Source organism: Leptonotus elevatus, chromosome 4, assembly GCF_054856555.1.
Source record: "Leptonotus elevatus isolate MCC_2025b chromosome 4, RoL_Lele_1.0, whole genome shotgun sequence".
NCBI lineage: Eukaryota > Metazoa > Chordata > Actinopteri > Syngnathiformes > Syngnathidae > Leptonotus > Leptonotus elevatus.
The window spans coordinates 21,653,636-21,672,217 of NC_141242.1; the positions used below are offsets into that span (position 1 = coordinate 21,653,636).

At 39.7% G+C, this 18,582-nt stretch overlaps 3 protein-coding genes across 3 annotated transcripts; all 3 read left to right on the top strand.

The window, feature by feature from the left end:
• Window positions 1-445: 445 nt before the first annotated feature.
• On the top strand, window positions 446-18,471 carry LOC147176005 (uncharacterized). Its single transcript, XM_086074412.1, is given in 7 exon segments — window positions 446-458; window positions 461-570; window positions 799-850; window positions 2,937-3,124; window positions 3,537-3,707; window positions 18,140-18,250; window positions 18,358-18,471. Coding segments are annotated over 7 exon segments (759 nt in total).
• Window positions 10,019-12,186, top strand: LOC147176006 (metalloproteinase inhibitor 2-like). The gene is made up of 6 exons (XM_086073982.1): window positions 10,019-10,148; window positions 10,328-10,410; window positions 10,475-10,574; window positions 10,729-10,853; window positions 10,971-11,113; window positions 12,102-12,186. Exons 1-6 carry the CDS (start codon window positions 10,019-10,021, stop codon window positions 12,184-12,186), a joined length of 666 nt encoding a protein of 221 aa, XP_085930108.1.
• LOC147176007 (metalloproteinase inhibitor 2-like) lies at window positions 14,246-15,369 on the top strand. Its single transcript, XM_086072669.1, has 5 exons — window positions 14,246-14,375; window positions 14,543-14,625; window positions 14,690-14,789; window positions 14,947-15,071; window positions 15,205-15,369. Exons 1-5 carry the CDS (start codon window positions 14,246-14,248, stop codon window positions 15,367-15,369), a joined length of 603 nt encoding a protein of 200 aa, XP_085928795.1.
• Window positions 18,472-18,582: the final 111 nt, after the last annotated feature.

Below are 18,582 nucleotides of genomic sequence, written 5' to 3' on the forward strand. Positions count from 1 at the left end.
ACTAGTTAACATGCCAGTGTTGTGTCATTCACTAGTTAACAAGTAGGTATTTCAGCTCTCACTAGTTAGCTGGTGCAGGAAATCAGAGGTAACTAGTTTACATGTTAGAACAATTTACGGTCAACTAGTAAACATGTTAGAGCTTTTGTGCCTTACTAGTTAACTAGTAAGACTTTGAACATTAGTAGTACTAGTTCTGACAAAGACTGCACTCGTTGAGAAACACTACTGTCTGATATCAAGGATATGGAATCCTTGATAAGCTCAAAGGGCTTGCCATAAATAAATGCTCAAAGAGCTTGCCATACCCGGAATGCGGTCCGTGCGGCCAGGGCGCGCCCAAGTACTCGGGTAGGCCAGGACAGATGCAAAGGAGCGTGGCATCTAAAACGCAGGAGGTTTAGAGCGCACAGCGCAGTAAAAGATGATAGGGGCAGCGAATTTTATGAAATGTGGCTCTGGACAGGAGCCAACCGTGGGCTGGGACTGCAGTTGGTGGACAGTCTCGCAAACGGGGGATTTTCACCGGGGAAGATTATTGCGACGACCAGAGACACCGCCAGCGCGCTGGTAAAAATAATAATAATAATAATAATTTTAAATACACATCATATCAGACATGCTAATGAACGTTTTGAGTTTGTGTGTGCTCGTTTGCATTTATAGGACTGTATTACCTCTCTGTTATGTTAATTATGTCAACTTTTGTGGTTTTAAGAGATGATTTTAAATGTCATAATTACTGGGTGGTAAAATGTCACAAATTATATTGTACTGTTTGTATTTGTATATGAACAGAAACTGAAGGAACTGGCAGAAAAGCACGGCAACATCCACATAATCTTTCTGGGTAAGAGTGCTATGGAGAACTCATTTACAGAAAAAAATTAAAAAATAAACTGAAAATAAAAACCTCCATTCATCATACAATACATGCACAGTATGTCACCCTTTTACGGTGCCCAGACGTAAAAGCCGTAATGAGGTGGCGCCCGTCTATCAACGTTTTCAAAGTGCGAGCTGATATGCACAAATATCTGCTCCGACGTTACACACAGGTGGTCTTCTACCCGATTGGCCAGAAAGTTTAGCCTATTAGTAAACTTATCAGTGGATTATAGTGGACGGATCACAAAAGTATGTTTTGGATCGGATCACTGATTTGAGTCACGGATCGGATCGTTTTTCAGATCAGAAAAAAAAGAAGAAGAAAAATAAAGAGTAATAGTACTTTGTCATTTATTTAGTGAAATGCCTTTCCCCCATTAAATAGCCTAATAATACTTAAAAAAAATCTATTTAAAATGTCTAATACTGTATAGCTTTTATGGATTTAGTGTCTTCATTTATTTTGTGTAGCAATTATTGTCCGGTTTTAACTTTTGCGACCTCATCTCAAACAAAGGAATTTCATTCCAGTGTCCTGGACATGCCATCGAGGGCAAGAGCACCCCACCCCCCAACACACCCCCCACACGCACGCACACACACACAGGACCAGACAGCCCAACCCGCTCTGAATCCAGCACTGACTGACAAATCACAACACACACAAAAAAGTAAAACCTTTTTTCCCCCAGAAACCTGACTGTCTTATTTTGCAACAGAAGAATGAATTATGAATTGTTATGATTGTGATTTTTGAAATGTTGACTCCATGAAGTGTCATGAAAATGTTCCATTGCAGTGGCAGATTCTCGACTTTACTTTCATATGTGTGCATGTTTTGACAGTTGTCAGCTAGTTTGCATTTGATTGAAGTTTGAACTTAGAATCGAAGTTAACATCGGATCTAAATTAGGGCTGTGCAGATCGATCCAAGTATTGACAGAATCTTAACTAACGTGAGTATCAGTATCGGATCGAATATGTGAACCTCTCACTTAATCGGACATTGCACCTCATTTTGCAATGAGAACTTCATCCAAACACTTTCTTTAGTGATTTATCTTTCACATCTACTTTGGGGGATTTTTGCCACTCAGAGTTTGGATGGGCGTCTAGCATAAACTGCCCGCTTCAGGTCCTGCCACAGTATTTTGAAATAATTGAAATCTGGATTTTGACTGGGCACATCCAGAACATGAATATTGTTGTTATTCAGCAATTCCTTAGTTGTATTGCTGGAATGCTTGGGATCATTGTCATGTTGCATGATCCATCGTCTACCAGGATGTAACTTCACAAAGGACGGCTTCATGTTATGATCCAGGATTTTCACAATATTCCTCTGAATTCATGATTCTCTGGATTATGTGGAGTTGTCAATTTAACATTCTCACCCCCATGCTTCACTCTAGGGTGAAGGTTTTTTTGCTGGTATGCAGTGTTAACTTTTCACCAAACATGACTGCTTTAGTTGTGACCAAACAGTTTAATTTTGGACTCATCTGTTCACAGAAGGGACTTCCAAAAAGCTCCAGTGTTGTCCAGGGACTCGTTGAGATGGGCAGCTTTGATCTTGTTTGTGAGCAGAGGCTTCCATGAAAGCCTTGTCGATTGACTTGTCTTCTGATTGTTCTAGCATGCACATGTGTCCCAGATGCAGTAAAAGAGGTCTGCAAATCCCTCGATGTGATGCACAGTTTAGCTTTTACCTGAATTATCATTTGTCTTGTGGGTCTTGCTGATATTTTAGAAGGTTGTCCACTTCTAGGCTGGATTGTAGTATTTTTCAGTGTTCTCCAGTTGCAAATGATCTGCTTCACAGTGGAATCATGAAGGTAATTTTTTTTAGATTACTTTATAGCTTTCCCCAGACAGATTCGCTGTCACTACCCACTTCCTGAGGTTATTTCTTATAAAATGCAATGGCTCCGATTGAACAACAAAATCAGGTTGAAACAATTGGAAAGTCCAAATTGCTTAAGAGGTTCACAAACCTTTGAGCAGCACTGTTTATATCGATTATTCTATCGATTATGCTCTTCTCCCAGATGTAGTAAGTCATGAGAGTATCCAGAAGTGTGTGGAAGAGGTGGAACAGTTGGTGCAAAAGGAAGGCCTAACCTGCCTCATAAACAACGCAGCTATCAACGTGGATGCTGACTTTCACACTGTTACTGCTGAAAGGATTATTAAGAACTTTCACACCAATGCTGTTGCTCCTATGATGATCACTAAGGTAAATATGTAGTCATGGATTAATTACCACCTATAGTCAAGGGAGGATCAGCTATTTTTTTTAGAATTGTGATTCACGGTTTGTCATGTATCATTTGTACACCGTGAGAGATAATTGATTGTGAAATGGAAAATTATCAAATATCCCCTAATTTGTCAGACAATTATTTATTTATTTCAAATATTGTTTGACATTGTGACTGACAAGGTGAATGAAATGTTATTCTGCAAGATGGCATAATGTACAATTGCATGCATTTTTTGTTTAGAGTTGTGCCGTGAGATTTGTCAAAGGGAAATATGTGCCTTGGCCAAGTAAAACTTGGGAAACACAATTTCACTAGGTGCTTACAATATCCATATGAGCTACATTTATTTTGAAATCTAATCTGTTCTCTCTTTGCTCATGATAGGCCTTTCTCCCTCTGCTGAAGAACACAGCATCCAGAAGTGAATGCGGTACCATGACCATGGGCATCCAGAGGGCAGCTGTCATTAACATCTCTTCGAGGCTTGGCTCTATAGAGCGTAACTGGGAGGAGATGGCCAAAGGCTTGAAGTTGTACCAGTACAGAATCTCCAAGGTTTGTTGTCCATAATGTACAGTTAACATAATGTACTGTAGCGATTATTTAGGTTGCCGTAATGGCGAACGAGAAATTTAGACGGTACTGAGGGGAGTTGTAATTTCCTCAGCAACCTCTGGGGGCACCACGTTGACTTTACTTGTTTGTAGGAGCAAATTAAATGACAAAAATCCTATTATTAAGTATTCATAATCTGAAGTTACTACTTTAGTTATTCACGGACGTCTTTGCTTTAATAAGAGAATTACTAATCCACTCAGTAAACACAAATGATTCGGCAAAAATTTAATTTCCAGAACAAATTTATTAAGTAAACACACACATACATATATCAGTCACAGCCTAACCTATTAATGAAACGGAATAAAAATGTAAATCAAAGAAAAAAAAAGAAAACATGTAACCTAACTAAGATTTTAAAAAAGTCTTGAAAAAGGTGGATGGGGAATAGAGATGGAAGCGTTTTGACCCGTCAATCCTTTTATATTTGAATTAAAGCGTTGCACCAGTAGCGTGGGCTCCTTGGAGGCCACGGCAGGTCCTTGGCTGGTACAAGTCCCGGTTGGTGGTGATGTGCTTGCACGGTTGAGAGGCCGCAGTCAGTTGGTTTGGGCGCTGCGGGGCGTCTCGGGTGCACGGCGAGAGCAGAAATGGGTCGCTGGCGCACAGCGGCTTGGTGCCTAACAGCCGTCGTGGAACCGGGTCGGCGGGGCGCGATTCAGAGAGCGGAAGGTAGGTGGGTTGGCTCTTGGCAGGAACAGACACGTGCGTTTTGGGACGCGAAGAGTGGTTGCGAGTCCTTGCGTGATGCGTGGCTCAAGTCCGGGGCTCAAAAAAAGGAAGTCACTGGAGGAGACTTTAACACAGTCTTAAATCCATTAATAGATCGTTCTAATAATACAACATGTATAAGGCGATTACAATCTACTAAAGTAATAGGGGAATATATGAATGATTTTGGCCTCGTCGACAGCTGGAGACTTAAAAACCCAAATAAGAAGGAATTTACCTTCTTTTCCACTGTGCGCCGGTCTTTTTCAAGAATTTATTTTTTCCTTACAAACAACTTATAAAATATTGCTGATAAAACTGTTACAAAAACACATCCTATTATTATTAGCGACCATGCACCAGTCTCACTTTCCCTACAAGTTGATTATACCTTTAAACCACCCTCGACATGGCGTTTTAACATCTCACTGCTAAACGACGCAGAGTTTGACAAAATTATAAGAAAAGAGTGGGCAGACGTTTTGGAAATAAGTGACTCTCCAGACTTATCTCCATCTCTTCTCTGGGAAGCTGGGAAAGCAATAATTAGAGGTAAAATTATATCATATTCATCTTATAAAAAGAAACAGGATCAAAAATTAGAAAAAGACTTGGAAGATAAAATTAAACAACTGACGGATGAGTATGCAATAAACCCAAATAACCAAATATGGACTGACTTACAAAATACAAAAATACAGTTAGACGATATGCTATCTAAAAAGACAGAGTTTATAATACAACAATTGAGATACAACAACTTTGAATATAATAACAAATCAGGTAAATTTCTTGCAAACCGACTTCAACGTGATCGGGAAAAATCTCTTATAACGGCTATTAAAGGGACAACTGGTGAATGCACACAATCACCAGAAGAAATTCATCAAATTTTTTATAACTATTATCGCAACCTATACTCAGAATCAAACAAGCCTAACCCTGCGCATATTGAGGCATTTCTCAGTAGCTTAAATATACCTCAGTCAACTACTGAATATAAAGATATGTTAGATGCGCCACTTACTATAAACGAGCTGTACAGTGCTCTAGATAGTATGCCTAATGACAGAACACCTGGCCCGGATGGTTATCCGGCTATATTATTTAAGCACTTCTGGTTAATGCTTGCTCCACTATTCTTAAGAGTAGTAACAGAAATTAAAACTAATGGTCACATACGCCCACACATGAATACAGCAGCAATTCAACTTTTATTAAAGCCAGAAAAAGACCCCACCCTTCCATCAAGTTACCGTCCGATTTCACTAATTAACACTGATATTAAAATTATTACTAAGGCTTTCGCATCTAGACTAGAAACAGTAATCCCGACAATCATTCATAGCGACCAAACAGGCTTTATTAAAGATCGTCACTCTACTAATAATATTAGGAGGCTCTTTAACTTTATTAGCATGTCACAGCGGCATGATAAAAAGGCAGTTATTATATCATTGGATGCAGAAAAAGCTTTCGACAAAGTTAACTGGTCCTTCCTCTTTGCTGTTTTAAATAAATTTGGCTTTGGGAAGTTATTTATTCACTTGGTGTCAGTATTATATGATTCTCCTAAAGCTACAGTTACTACTAATGGGATTATATCTCAGAGTTTTTCTCTACAGAGAGGCACAAGACAGGGATGCCCACTGTCCCCTTTATTATTTGCGATATTAATTGAGCCGCTTGCATTAGCCATGAAATAAGGCTTCACTCTGGGGTAACAGAACATAAAATTAATCTATATGCCGATGATATTTTACTTTATTTAGAAAAGCCTGCTATTTCGTTAGGGGAAGTATTTAACTTAATAACTAAATTCTCACATTTATCAGATTATTCTATTAACTGGACAAAATCAACACTACTACCTATTACAGAAAATTTATGGAACCCTGCAAGCCAGGACCCACACTACTTATTTCCTATAGGTAATTTAAAATACTTAGGCATCAAAATCTCACCTAAATTAATGATTTAATTCATTTAAACTTTACTCCACTTCTGGATAGCATTTATAGTGACTTGGAGCGCTGGAATAATCTTCCTATTTCTCTAATAGGACGAATAGCCACCATTAAAATGAAAGTTTTACCCAAAATAAACTATTTTTTCCTCAATGATTCCATTTAAACCTACGGCTAACTGGTTCCAGTTGTTGGACTCAGCCGTTACAAAATTTTACTGGAATAAAAAAAAAGCAAAGATTAGTCTATCTACTCTTCAGAAAAATTCATCCAAAGGAGGTCTAGAGGCACCAAATTTTATGCACTACTGTATAGCTAACCAGCTACAATATATCATTTTATGGGCACAACCCAACACAGATACTAACTGTTGGCTGGAACTAGAACAGAAGGATTGTAATAACCTCAGACTTCTAGATTTACTCTTTATTACAACATCGATTAAGCGACATAATTGTTTTAAAAACCCAATGAATTCCGCCACCCTGACCGCCTGGTGGAAGGCACTAGAAATTACAAAAGCCCAAGTGGAGCCCTGCTGGCTTTCTCCCCTATGGCATAACCCCAACTTTCAACTTAACAACCAACCGTTTTATTTAGGTGTGTTGGAGCAGAAAGGAATTACACATCTCCACCATCTCTTCTCAGATAATATGTTTATATCATATACATCCTTGCTCCAAAAATACAAAATAAAAAACGGAAATTTTTTACATTATCTGCAAGTTAAAAGTATAATAAAGAAACTAATTCCAACACTTCGGGGTACGCTCCAACCGCCTGTTTTAGCTAAAGATATTACCAAGCTTTCTCTGACAACAACAAAAACTCTAAAAAATATATAAGTTACTTTCATATACTGATAAATCGTCTTACCCATCTCGAAATGGGAGACAGATTTGTCTATAGCTCCGGAATCTGACTTTTGGATTCAAGTTTGTGAAAACGTATTTAAAATGACAAAACACACAAATTTACAACTTATCCAATATAACATTATTCATAGAACATACATTGCTCAATATATGATGAAGAAAATGGGACTCTCAGACTTCGACATTTGTCTCCAGTGTTTACAAAACACTACAGATACTTATTTGCATGCTTTATGTTTATGCACTCCGGTTGTGTATTTCTGGACTAAAGTCTTAGAAAAACTTTCCGCTATCTTGGACTGTAGGATACCTTTATCTCCAAACTTGTGTTTGCTAGGTGACCTAACAACAACTGACTTACCACATAAACAATTTCAATCTACACTTGTAGCCCTTACTATCACAAAAAAAAAACAATTCTTGTTAACTGGAAAAATAAACAAACTCTGAATATCGACCAATGGTCTAACCTCCTCATGAATCACATTTTAATGGAAAAAATATCTGCCTCAAATAAAAACCAAATATAAAAATTTATAGAAACATGGTCTACGTATATAGAATATTTCAACCTAAAACTGGTTACTTAATTCTGCCTGTTAGCGAGAGCCACAGCAGCGTGATAACTTGCATTGATGTTTCTGTATTTGGCAATTTGTAACTAATGGTTGTGTTTTTATCGTCAGGAACCCAGCTGCTGCCAACAGAATCGAGCAGATTCACCTCCAATGGGCACTAAGGGTTAATATTCGGATTCACTGCATGCCAGTGGGTTAATTCTATAGGTGCTGCCCCCCCCCCCCCCCCCCCCCTGGCTGGGCGTGGGCGGGTCTGCCCCTCTGTTGGCTGCTGGGTGGCGGCTGCGTCTTGGCCGTTCCCTGGGTCTCTTGGGGGGTGCTGCGTTGCGGGACTCTCCCTGGTGTCCGGGGCGGCGCCGCTCCGGTGCGGTCTCCCCCCTGCTGCCTCTCCCTCCTGGTGGGTGGATGGCGTGGGTGGATGGGGGGCGTGGGGGGAGCGGAGGCTGTGGACCGGTGGGGTGCCTGGCGGGCCTGCAGTGCCCCGTCCTGCTGCGTTGGGGTGGGGGACGCTCCTGCTCCTGGGTTTGCTCTCCGGCCGGTGGCCCCGGCGGGGCGTCCTTTGGCGCTGTCCTGGCAGGGGTCGACGGCTCCCCTCTTTGGTGGAGATTTTCATGCACGCCAGATCCACCACACCAGCATCTATCGAAACTCAGACACAATCTGCTTCTTCCTCTTGTCGTTGAATCGGTGGAGGCTGGTGTCTGTGGATCTCACTCTGCTTCGTCTGTCCTTCCTTCCTTTCCTCAGTCTCTCCTTTGGTCTCTTGAGGTCTCCCTGATTTGTTGGAATTTAGATGTTTCTGGGGTTGGTGAAGAACTCTGGTTGGTGGCCCGGTGGGTGGTGTCTGGTCGGTGCTGGATTTCACTTTCCTTTCTTTTCTTTGGTCCTTCCTCGGGTCTCCTGGCGGCGGTGTTCGGTTTAGGTGAACAGTATGGGATTTTTTTAATAGGTTTTTGGTGAACTAACGAATACACACACACTCACACGCACGCACATACACATACTCACCCACATACAAAATAAAAATAAAATATAAATAAAAATAAAAAAATAAATAAAGAGTAAAAGAGAGCAATGATGATGACATTACCGAATGAACAATACTGAACTCTTAAAAAAAAAAAGAAAAAAAAAGAAAAATAATATACACTATGTGAAAATGTGTGAGCGTTTATCCGATAAACTCGGTGTTGCTTGTGGTGTCCCCCAAGGGTCAGTGTTGGGTCCCTAGCTTTTTTAACAGAAATGAGCTAAAACCTACATTATAAAAAATTAAAATGGCAAATGTATTTATTATATGGTTACAATTATGAGCTCATGAGTAGAGTAAATACAAAACTAAATATTTTAATGGATGGAAATTCTAGTTCTAATTGTTCATATGAAATGTATATTACCAGTGTGTGTGTGTGTATGTATGTATGTATATATAAATATATATATATATATATATACACACACACCCCACCCCCACGCACACACACACACACACACACACACACACCCACACCCACACACACACAGGCCTAACTGCCACTATCGCGTGTCGTCAAAATTCTTAAAAAATGCCATAATACAAGTTGATCGATGTTCACAGTTGCATGTGCACGTAGCACGTGAGAGGCACCTAAGATGGTGGCTGTAAAAAAAAAAAAAAAAACTCCCTAAACTGCGATAGCATGTGACCTATCTAAACAATTCAGGACTAAAGTGTTTCTTAGTCTTTGGACATGTTTTCAATATGCACCTTCAAACATTTTTCGTAATTAGAGAGAAATGTAAAACAATGACCTAACTGTGTTTTTTTTTCTTGAATAAACTCTTGAATTGTTCTCATGTCTTGATGAGTGGTGATGTGGCTCCCTATCGCCCTCTATTGGCCAACCACCACACTTCATGCAGGTGCACCCAGGTGTGCTCAATTGTGCTTAATGGTAAAAAACAGGTGAAAACAATCATTAGGGTATGCAGGTGATGTCACTTGAGGGCAGATCGGCAGCCATTAAAAGGCACTCATGAACTTTGACTCAAGCAGACTGAACCAGCTGGAACTGAGCTCCTCTTTTGCGCTTGTCAAAGCTGCTGGATTGGAACTTGGGTTCCTTGATCTAACAACGATGAGCTGGAAGAACTTTGTTCTACCCCTTGTGTTGCTGTGCTTGTGGGGGCTCCAGGAGGAAGGAGCACAAGCCTGCACCTGTATACCCGAGCATCCGCAGCAGGTGTTTTGCCAAGAAGATGTTGTTGGTAAGCCACTTGAATGCTTTTGCCATATATTTTTAAATGGTTTAAATATATATGCAGGTTATTTGGTTGGGTGTTCATTTTGTATTTTTATGACAGTTTCAGTCTGGTGACTTATTTGGTTCCAGGGTCCCCTCAAATCCAAGAGGCTTAATGTATCTTTTTAAAACTTGTCTTTCTAGTCATCAAGGCAAAAGTTATTGGCGTGATGCCTGGCACACATGTAGACGAAAGACTCACCAAGTATGACATCGAACAGACCAAGGTAAAATGGTTATTAAATTTGGTATGTAGATTGGACAACTTATTACCAGGTGCTCTTCCTTCAGAACTTCAAGGGTTCAAAGTTATTTGCGGCCATCTACACCGGAGCCAGCTCTGCAGCATGTGGCTTCACTTTGATCAAGGGCATGGAATATCTACTCATGGGTATAAAAAGCTGAAACCATTTTCTCCCATATTAATGTAAATATAAGCCTTTTTGTGACTACTAGACACTGCCTATGGTAGTTTTGGGGCTTTATGGTATTATGATCCATTATTGACAATGCCTTTATTTTTTTTATGTCCTGTGCCTTTACAGGCCGACTGAAGTCCGATGGCCTGCTGCATACCACCGCGTGTGACATCAATCAGCCGTGGGATGCGCTGGGTGCCACGCAAAAGAACCTCTTATACTTGTTGTACAAAAAGGGCTGCGATTGCACGGTATAAGAAGTGACTTTAAATATTTTTATTCTCGATGTCTGCGCTTTACTGGTATCCCAATCTTCTAATGTTGTGATTGAACATGATGCTGAAATTCCTGTCCTTGTTCACCCACAGATCCAATCCTGCTTTTCCTACCCGTGCTGCATGACCAGCCCGACGGAGTGCTTGTGGACAGACCACATGTTGGGCCAAAGTGACCAAGCCCGAAGCTCCGCTTGCATAAAGACTGCCAAGGGCTGTTGTACCTGGCACCGGGAGTGATGACCTACCGGGGTTTAAAAGGCTATGGGAAAATAAATGTTGATTAATCAATGCAGTGGTTTGGGGTTCTCTTTTGGCAATTGAGCTCGGTCTGAGTAAAGTACCAGTACTTTGCTAACTTATGCTAGCTTGAGCATCTTTAAGATGTTTTAAAAACTGAGACTTGGCGGTTGTCTTTTGGTGACTTTCACAAGAAACCTTCATATGCAATTAAAATGGCCTTGTCATATGGTTCTAAAGGCTTGTCAGGTTTTGTTAAATGTACTTAAAGCTGCTTTGTAACAATTTGCCCCAAAATATATTTTGAATGACCACTTTTGACTAGAACTAATTAAGAGGTAAGACTATAAGGGGAACTCGCGATTCGATACTGTGATGTGACCCACAGTAGCAATATTTAATACTGTAAGATTTATCTCTCTCAACGATATCACAATATTCAGTATGTGAGTGACAGTGGAAAGTTGCAGACTGTTCTTTGCAAATAGCGGCTAGACACAAGTTCTTTGCCACTGCTTCTGCCTACCTTACCACCATTTAAGGGATTAGTTCCCCATAAACTGTCCCGGAAAGATTAAGTACAGATGGTGACTGCAAAGGATCATAAAAGTGAGTTCTGATCAGATCGGTCACAGATCAAATCGTGTTTTGGATCAGAAAGAAAAGTTGGTCACAATTTGGTCAAAAATATCTCAATAGCCTTTATTTGATCGACTAAAATATAGAATACACCTTTAGCTGTTCGCAATGGGTAATCCTGAAAGCCTCTGGCCAATAGTTTTCAGACAGGATTCGGGTTAAACTTTCCCGCCCTGTCGGCGGATGTGATGTGTGCGTTGTGTACGTGAAGAAGGGTGTGTGCAGTTCCATTTTTCGGCCACCAAAATTAAAATGTATGCATTCAGCGGCTTAAAGTCTCTAGTATCACCATTTTTAATTTATTTTTTAGTACTTCTGATTTTTTTTTCTTTTTGTTACTCCTAGGCGGTGCTCTCGGTTTAAAGATAAAGGCGAGTGCAATGGAAATTTATTACACATCCACTGCATCTTTGCTGAGTGTGCCATGTAGGGGAGTCCAAAAATATCAAAGTGCTTCATTTGCCCACCACTAGTGGGAACTGGTTAAACAGAATATACACTATGTATTTTTGTATTTGAAAAAAATACAGTTAGATGATATGCTAACTAAAAAGACAGAGTTTATAATACAACAATTGAGATACAACAACTTTGAATATAGTAACAAATCAGGTAAATTTCTTGCAAACCAACTTCAATGCAATCGGGAAAAATCGCTTATAACTGCTATTAAAGGGACAACTGGTGAATGTACACAATCACCAGAAGAAATTAATCAATTTTTTATAACTATTATCACAACCTATACTCAAACTAATAAGCCTAACCCAGAGCATATTGAGGCCTTCCTCAGTAGTTTAAATATACCTCAGTCAACTACTGAATATGAAGATATGTTAGATGCGCCACTTACTATAAACGAGTTGTACAGTGCTCTAGATAGTATGCGTAATGGCAGAGCACCTGGCCCGGATGGTTATCCGGCTATATTTTTTAAGCACTTCTGGTTAATGCTTGCTCCACTATTCTTAAGAGTAGAAACAGAAATTAAAACTAATGGTCACATACGCCCACACATGAATACAGCAGCAATTCAACTTTTATTAAAGCCAGAAAAAGACCCCACCCATCCATCAAGTTACCGTCCGATTTCACTAATTAACACTGATATTAAAATTATTACTAAGGCTTTCACATCTAGACTAGAAACAGTAATCCCGACAAACATTCATAGCGACCAAACAGGCTTTATTAAAGATCGTCACTCTACTAATAATATTAGGAGGCTCTTTAACCTTATTAGCATGTCACAGCGGCATGATAAAAAGGCAGTTATTATATCATTGGATGCAGAAAAAGCTTTCGACAAAGTTAACTGGTCCTTCCTCTTTGCTGTTTTAAATACATTTGGCTTTGGGAAGTCATTTATTCACTGGGTGTCAGTATTATATGATTCTCCTAAAGCTACAGTTACTACTAATAGGATTATATATAAGAGTTTTACTCTACAGAGAGGCACAAGACAGGGATGCCCACTGTCCCCTTTATTATTTGCGATATTTATTGAGCCGCTTGCATTAGCCATGAAATAAGGATTCAAGGAATTCACTCTGGGGTAACAGAACATAAAATGAATCTATATGCCGATGATATTTTACTTTATTTAGAACAAAATGCTATTTCGTTAGGGGAAGTATTTAACTTAATAACTAAATTCTCACAGTTATCAGATTATTCTATTAACTGGACAAAATCAACACTTCTACCTATTACAGAAAATTCATGGAACCCTGCAAGCCAGGACCCACACTACTCATTTCCTACAGGTAATTTAAAATACTTAGGCATCAAAATCTCACCTAAATTAACTGATTTAATTCATTTAAACTTTACTTTACTTCTGGATACCATTTATAGTGACTTGGAGCGCTGGAATAATCTTCCACACACACAGGCCTAACTGCCACTATCGCGTGTCGTCAAAATTCTTAAAAAATGCCATAATACAAGTTGATCGATGTTCACAGTTGCATGTGCACGTAGCACGTGAGAGGCACCTAAGATGGTGGCTGTAAAAAAAAAAAAAGAAACTCCCAAAACTGCGGTAGCATGTGACCTATCTAAACAATTCAGGACTAAAGTGTTTCTTAGTCTTTGGACATGTTTTCAATATGCACCTTCAAACATTTTTCGTAATTAGAGAGAAATGTAAAACAATGATTTAACTGTGTTTTTTTTTTCTTGAATAAACTCGTGAATTGTTCTCATGTCTTGATGAGTGGTGATGTGGCTCCCTATCGCCCTCTATTGGCCAACCACCACACTTCATGCAGGTGCACCCAGGTGTGCTCAATTGTGCTTAATGGTAAAAAAACAGGTGAAAACAATCATTAGGGTATGCAGGTGATGTCACTTGAGGAAAGATCGGCAGCCATTAAAAGGCACTCATGAACTTTGACTCAAGTAGACTGAACCAGCTGGAACTGAGCTCCTCTTTTGCGCTTGTCAAAGCTGCTGGATTTGAACTTGGGTTCCTTGAACTAACAACGATGAGCTGGAAGAATTTTGTGCTACCTCTTGTGTTTCTGTGCTTGTGGGGGCTCCAGGAGGAAGGAGCACAAGCCTGCACCTGTATACCCGAGCATCCGCAGCAGTTGTTTTGCCAAAAAGATGTTGTTGGTAAGCCACTTGAATGCTTTTTGCCATATATTTTAAATGGTTTGAATGATATGCAGTATATTTGGGTGTTCATTTTATATGTTTATGACAGTTTCACAGTCTGGAGACTTATTGGGTTCCAGGGTCCTCAAATGCCTGATGTATCTTCTTAAAATTTGTCTTTCTAGTCATCAAGGCGAAGGTTATTGGCGTGATGCCTGGCACAAATGTAGACGAAAGACTCACCAAGTATGACATCGAACAGACCAAGGTAAAATGGCTATCAAATGTAGTATGTAGATTGGACAACTTCTCACCAAGTGTTCTTCCTTCAGAACTTCAAGGGTTCAAAGTTATTTGCGGCCGTCTACACCCGAACCAGCTCTGTAGCATGTGGCGCCACTTTGACCAAGGGCATGGAATATCTAATCATGGGTATAAAAAGCTGAAACTTATTTCTCACATATTAATGTAAATGTAAGCCTTTTAGTGACTACTAGACACTGCCTATGGTAGTTTTGGGGCTTTATAGTATTATGATCAATTATTAACAATGCCTATTTTTATTTTTTTATGTCCTGTGCCTTTACAGGCCGATTGAAATCCGATGGCCTGCTACATACCTCCGCGTGTGGCATCAATCAGCCGTGGGATGAGCTGGGCGCCACGCAAAAGAACCTTTTATACCTGTTCTACAAAAAGGGCTGCGATTGCACGGTATAAGAAGTGACTTTAAATATTTTTATTCTCTATGCCTTCTCAATCATCTGTCCGCGCTTTAATGGTATCCCAATCTTCTAATGTTGTGATTGAACATGATGCTGAAATTCCTGTCCTTGTTCACCCACAGATCCAATCTTGCTTTTCCTACCCGTGCTGCATGACCAGCCCGACGGAGTGCTTGTGGACAGACCACATGTTGGGCAATAGGGTCCAGGCCCGAAACTTCGCTTGCATAAAGACCGTCAAGGGCTGTTGTGCCTGGTCCAAGGGGGCTACCTGGCTCTGGGAGTGATGATCTACCGGGGTCTAAAAGGCATCTGAAAATAAATGTTGATTAAAATAATGCACTGTTGGGTTCTTTTCTGACATAATTAACTACACTACAAACAGTGCTGGGTCCTTAGCTGTTTAAGAAGGGAACTATTTAATGTACCTACATCATCAAAATGGTTTGAAATTGGCAAATGTATCTGTGGTAAGGTGCAATGAACTCGTGAGTACAGAACAAAAAAGAAAATGGATGGTAATTGTTGCTGTATAATTTACTTAAGTTCTCACAAAGACAATCGGGCTGTTTTTTCCCCTTACCGATCAAGGACGTCAAACTCCAGACAATCTCGTATCATAAGATTGTCTTTCTGTGAGCCAGTCATACCATCAATCTTAAGCTTGGTAAGTGAGGGTTTTTTTTTTTTTTAAGATATTTGGCGGCCCCCACACAAGATGAAAAAAGGGTGCATTAAACAGTTTTGTTCGTTTATGTGGTACCGCAATATAAATTGGGTTTCTTAATCTATGAGAAATTGCGATCTACATAGGGCTTGTATAGGTGTAACGTTACCTTTGAGTTTGGAAGTGGCAGTAGTTTGGCATGCATATAAATCTGAGATGGGGTGAGATTTGATAAATTTACTTCTTTCCACTCCTTTTTTGAGCAGAAAATGTAAAGCCAGTTTTTTTTTTTTTTCTTCCTGCCATCACTTTTTGTTATAATGCATTTGGCTTCTTGGATAAACATGTTTTATTTTGGCTTGCTCTAAAACTAACTGGCCTACCCAAATATGGTGAAAATGATTTTGAATGACAGTGCTGTGCTGTCAATGTTAATTGTGTGATGAATAATGCAATGACTTACCACATAAACAATTTCAGTCTACACTTGTAGCCCTTACTATCGCAAAAAACAAACCAATTCTTGCTAACTGGAAAAATAAACAAACTCTGAATATCGACCAATGGTCTAACCTCATGAATCACATTTTAATGGAAAAAATATCTGCCTCAAATAAAAATATTTATAGAAACATGGTCATAAATATAGAATATTTTAACCTAAATCTGGTTACTTAATTCTGCCTGTTAGCGAGAGCCACCACATCGCGATAACTTTCATTGCTGTTTCTGTATTTGGCAATTTGTAACTAATGGTTATGTTTTTATAGTCAGGAACCCAGCTGCTGCCATCTACACTACATCAAACGACACCTTAATCACCAACTCCTCAAGATTCAACTCCAATGGGCACCAAGGGTTAATATTCGGATTCACTGCATGCCAATAGGTTAATTCTATAGGTGATTCAATTTCAGATTGAAGCGGCAGGATTCTTGAGGATAATACCGATAGTGACCGCTGGAGAGCGCTGTTGTTCCGTATAACTACCAAGGGGCGTCGTTTCCGAAAACACATGGCTGATTCCTGTGAATAGACCAGGCCATAAAAGATGGTCTGGGGACTGATAAGTAGTCTTATCGCTAGTTTGCTTGCTCTGGTTGGTTTGAGAAAACACATGGTTAAGGACACACATTCCCCAGGGGGAAATGTTTAAAAAGGCAAATAAAATAAAATAAAAATTGAGGGTGACGGGCAATATTTGTTACAGTACGTACTTTTGATTGTCTATTTGTGTCAGGCATGGTTCTATTGCATCTCTAGTGATATACTGTAAATCATGTCATTTAAAGAGACATACAGTAGGTCTTTTTAGATTTGCCGTCATCATTGAATTCTTAAAATAGCCACTGGCAAAGTATGGCTCGTGGTCTGTATGCAGCCCATCCACAATCTATGACCAGCCTTTGCTGGTCTTTATGAAGTCAAAATAAAACAACAAAATCTGGATTGACAACTTCACTTTTCTTTGATCCTTTCTCGGTTCTCCTGACAACTTCACGACTCTAGCGGGATTCTGAAGTATTCGGTTTAGGTGAACGTATCGGATTTTTAATAGGTTTTAGGTGAATGAATGAGCACACACTCACACACACACGCACATATGCACACCCACACACATGCACATACTCACACACATACAAAAAAGAAGAAGAAAAAAAAGAGAGCAATGATGATGACATGTTGAATCGGTAAGATTACCGAATGAACAATACTGAGGTCTCTCAGAAAAAAATATATATAATCTGGATTGCCTTTAATTTGAAAGTGATGCTTTTATATGCATGTGGGGGCGGTACAAGCTGGCAAGAACAAAGACATGTCTTCAGTGTCGTGTTAAATTTTCCGACGCCTCAATCAACTGTTTTTCCAAATAGCGATTTGCCAAACAGTTGGCCTGATGTTAGCAACATTCTTATTGTATGCACACTGGAGGGAAGAAGGAGATGACCTGATAATAACTTGTGAGTCCAAACTAGGAATGGCTTAACCTTACCAGCAAGCTGAATTCTCGCAGTAATTCTCAAGAGAAACAAACAAACAAACAAACAAACCGCCTCCATCGACAGTTTACATAGCTTACAAGAGAAGTTCAATGTTTAACATTATCTGTAATGTATAAAGGTCACACAATTTAAAATATAAAATGTAACATTTTCTTCATTTCATGACATGTCAAAGAAATCATGTGAGTGGCTTGCTGTTGCGACACGACACCTAATTTTATTAGACAAACCAAAAAGAGCAACAAATTCGACTCTATTTCTCCCATTTTTCCTTCTCTTTTTTTCTTCCCTCCTCTCCCCCATTTTGAGTGTGCAGATAGTCACCCTGTAAATTGTGTGGTTTTAGTCTGCATGAAGCTACAAATCTTTCCTTTACCTTCGCAGTGTGCCCTTAACATGGTGAGTCGCTGTATGGCAATAGATCTGCAGTCAGATGGCATTCTCTGTATGGCTATTCACCCAGGCTGGGTACGCACTGATTTGGGAGGCTCCGAGGTAGACCTATTAACTAGTTGATCAGTTTTTCTTGAAAATTACAGACTGAATAATAATCCAACATTTTTTTTATACTCCAAATTGCTCACGACTTTTCATTTCCACAGGCTCCGCTGTCTCCTGAAGAGAGTGTTTCTTTTCTCCTGTCTGTTATTGGTGGACTGAGCAAGAAGGATCATGGGTCATTTCTGAACTACACAGGCGAACCTTTGCCTTGGTGACTTGTATTTGCTGTGGAATTTTCTGCAGTAGAGCCACTGTATGGTCCATTGCTATACCAAATTAAAGGAGTTAACAATGTCCTGTTTGTAAATGTTCTCGACTGTAAATAA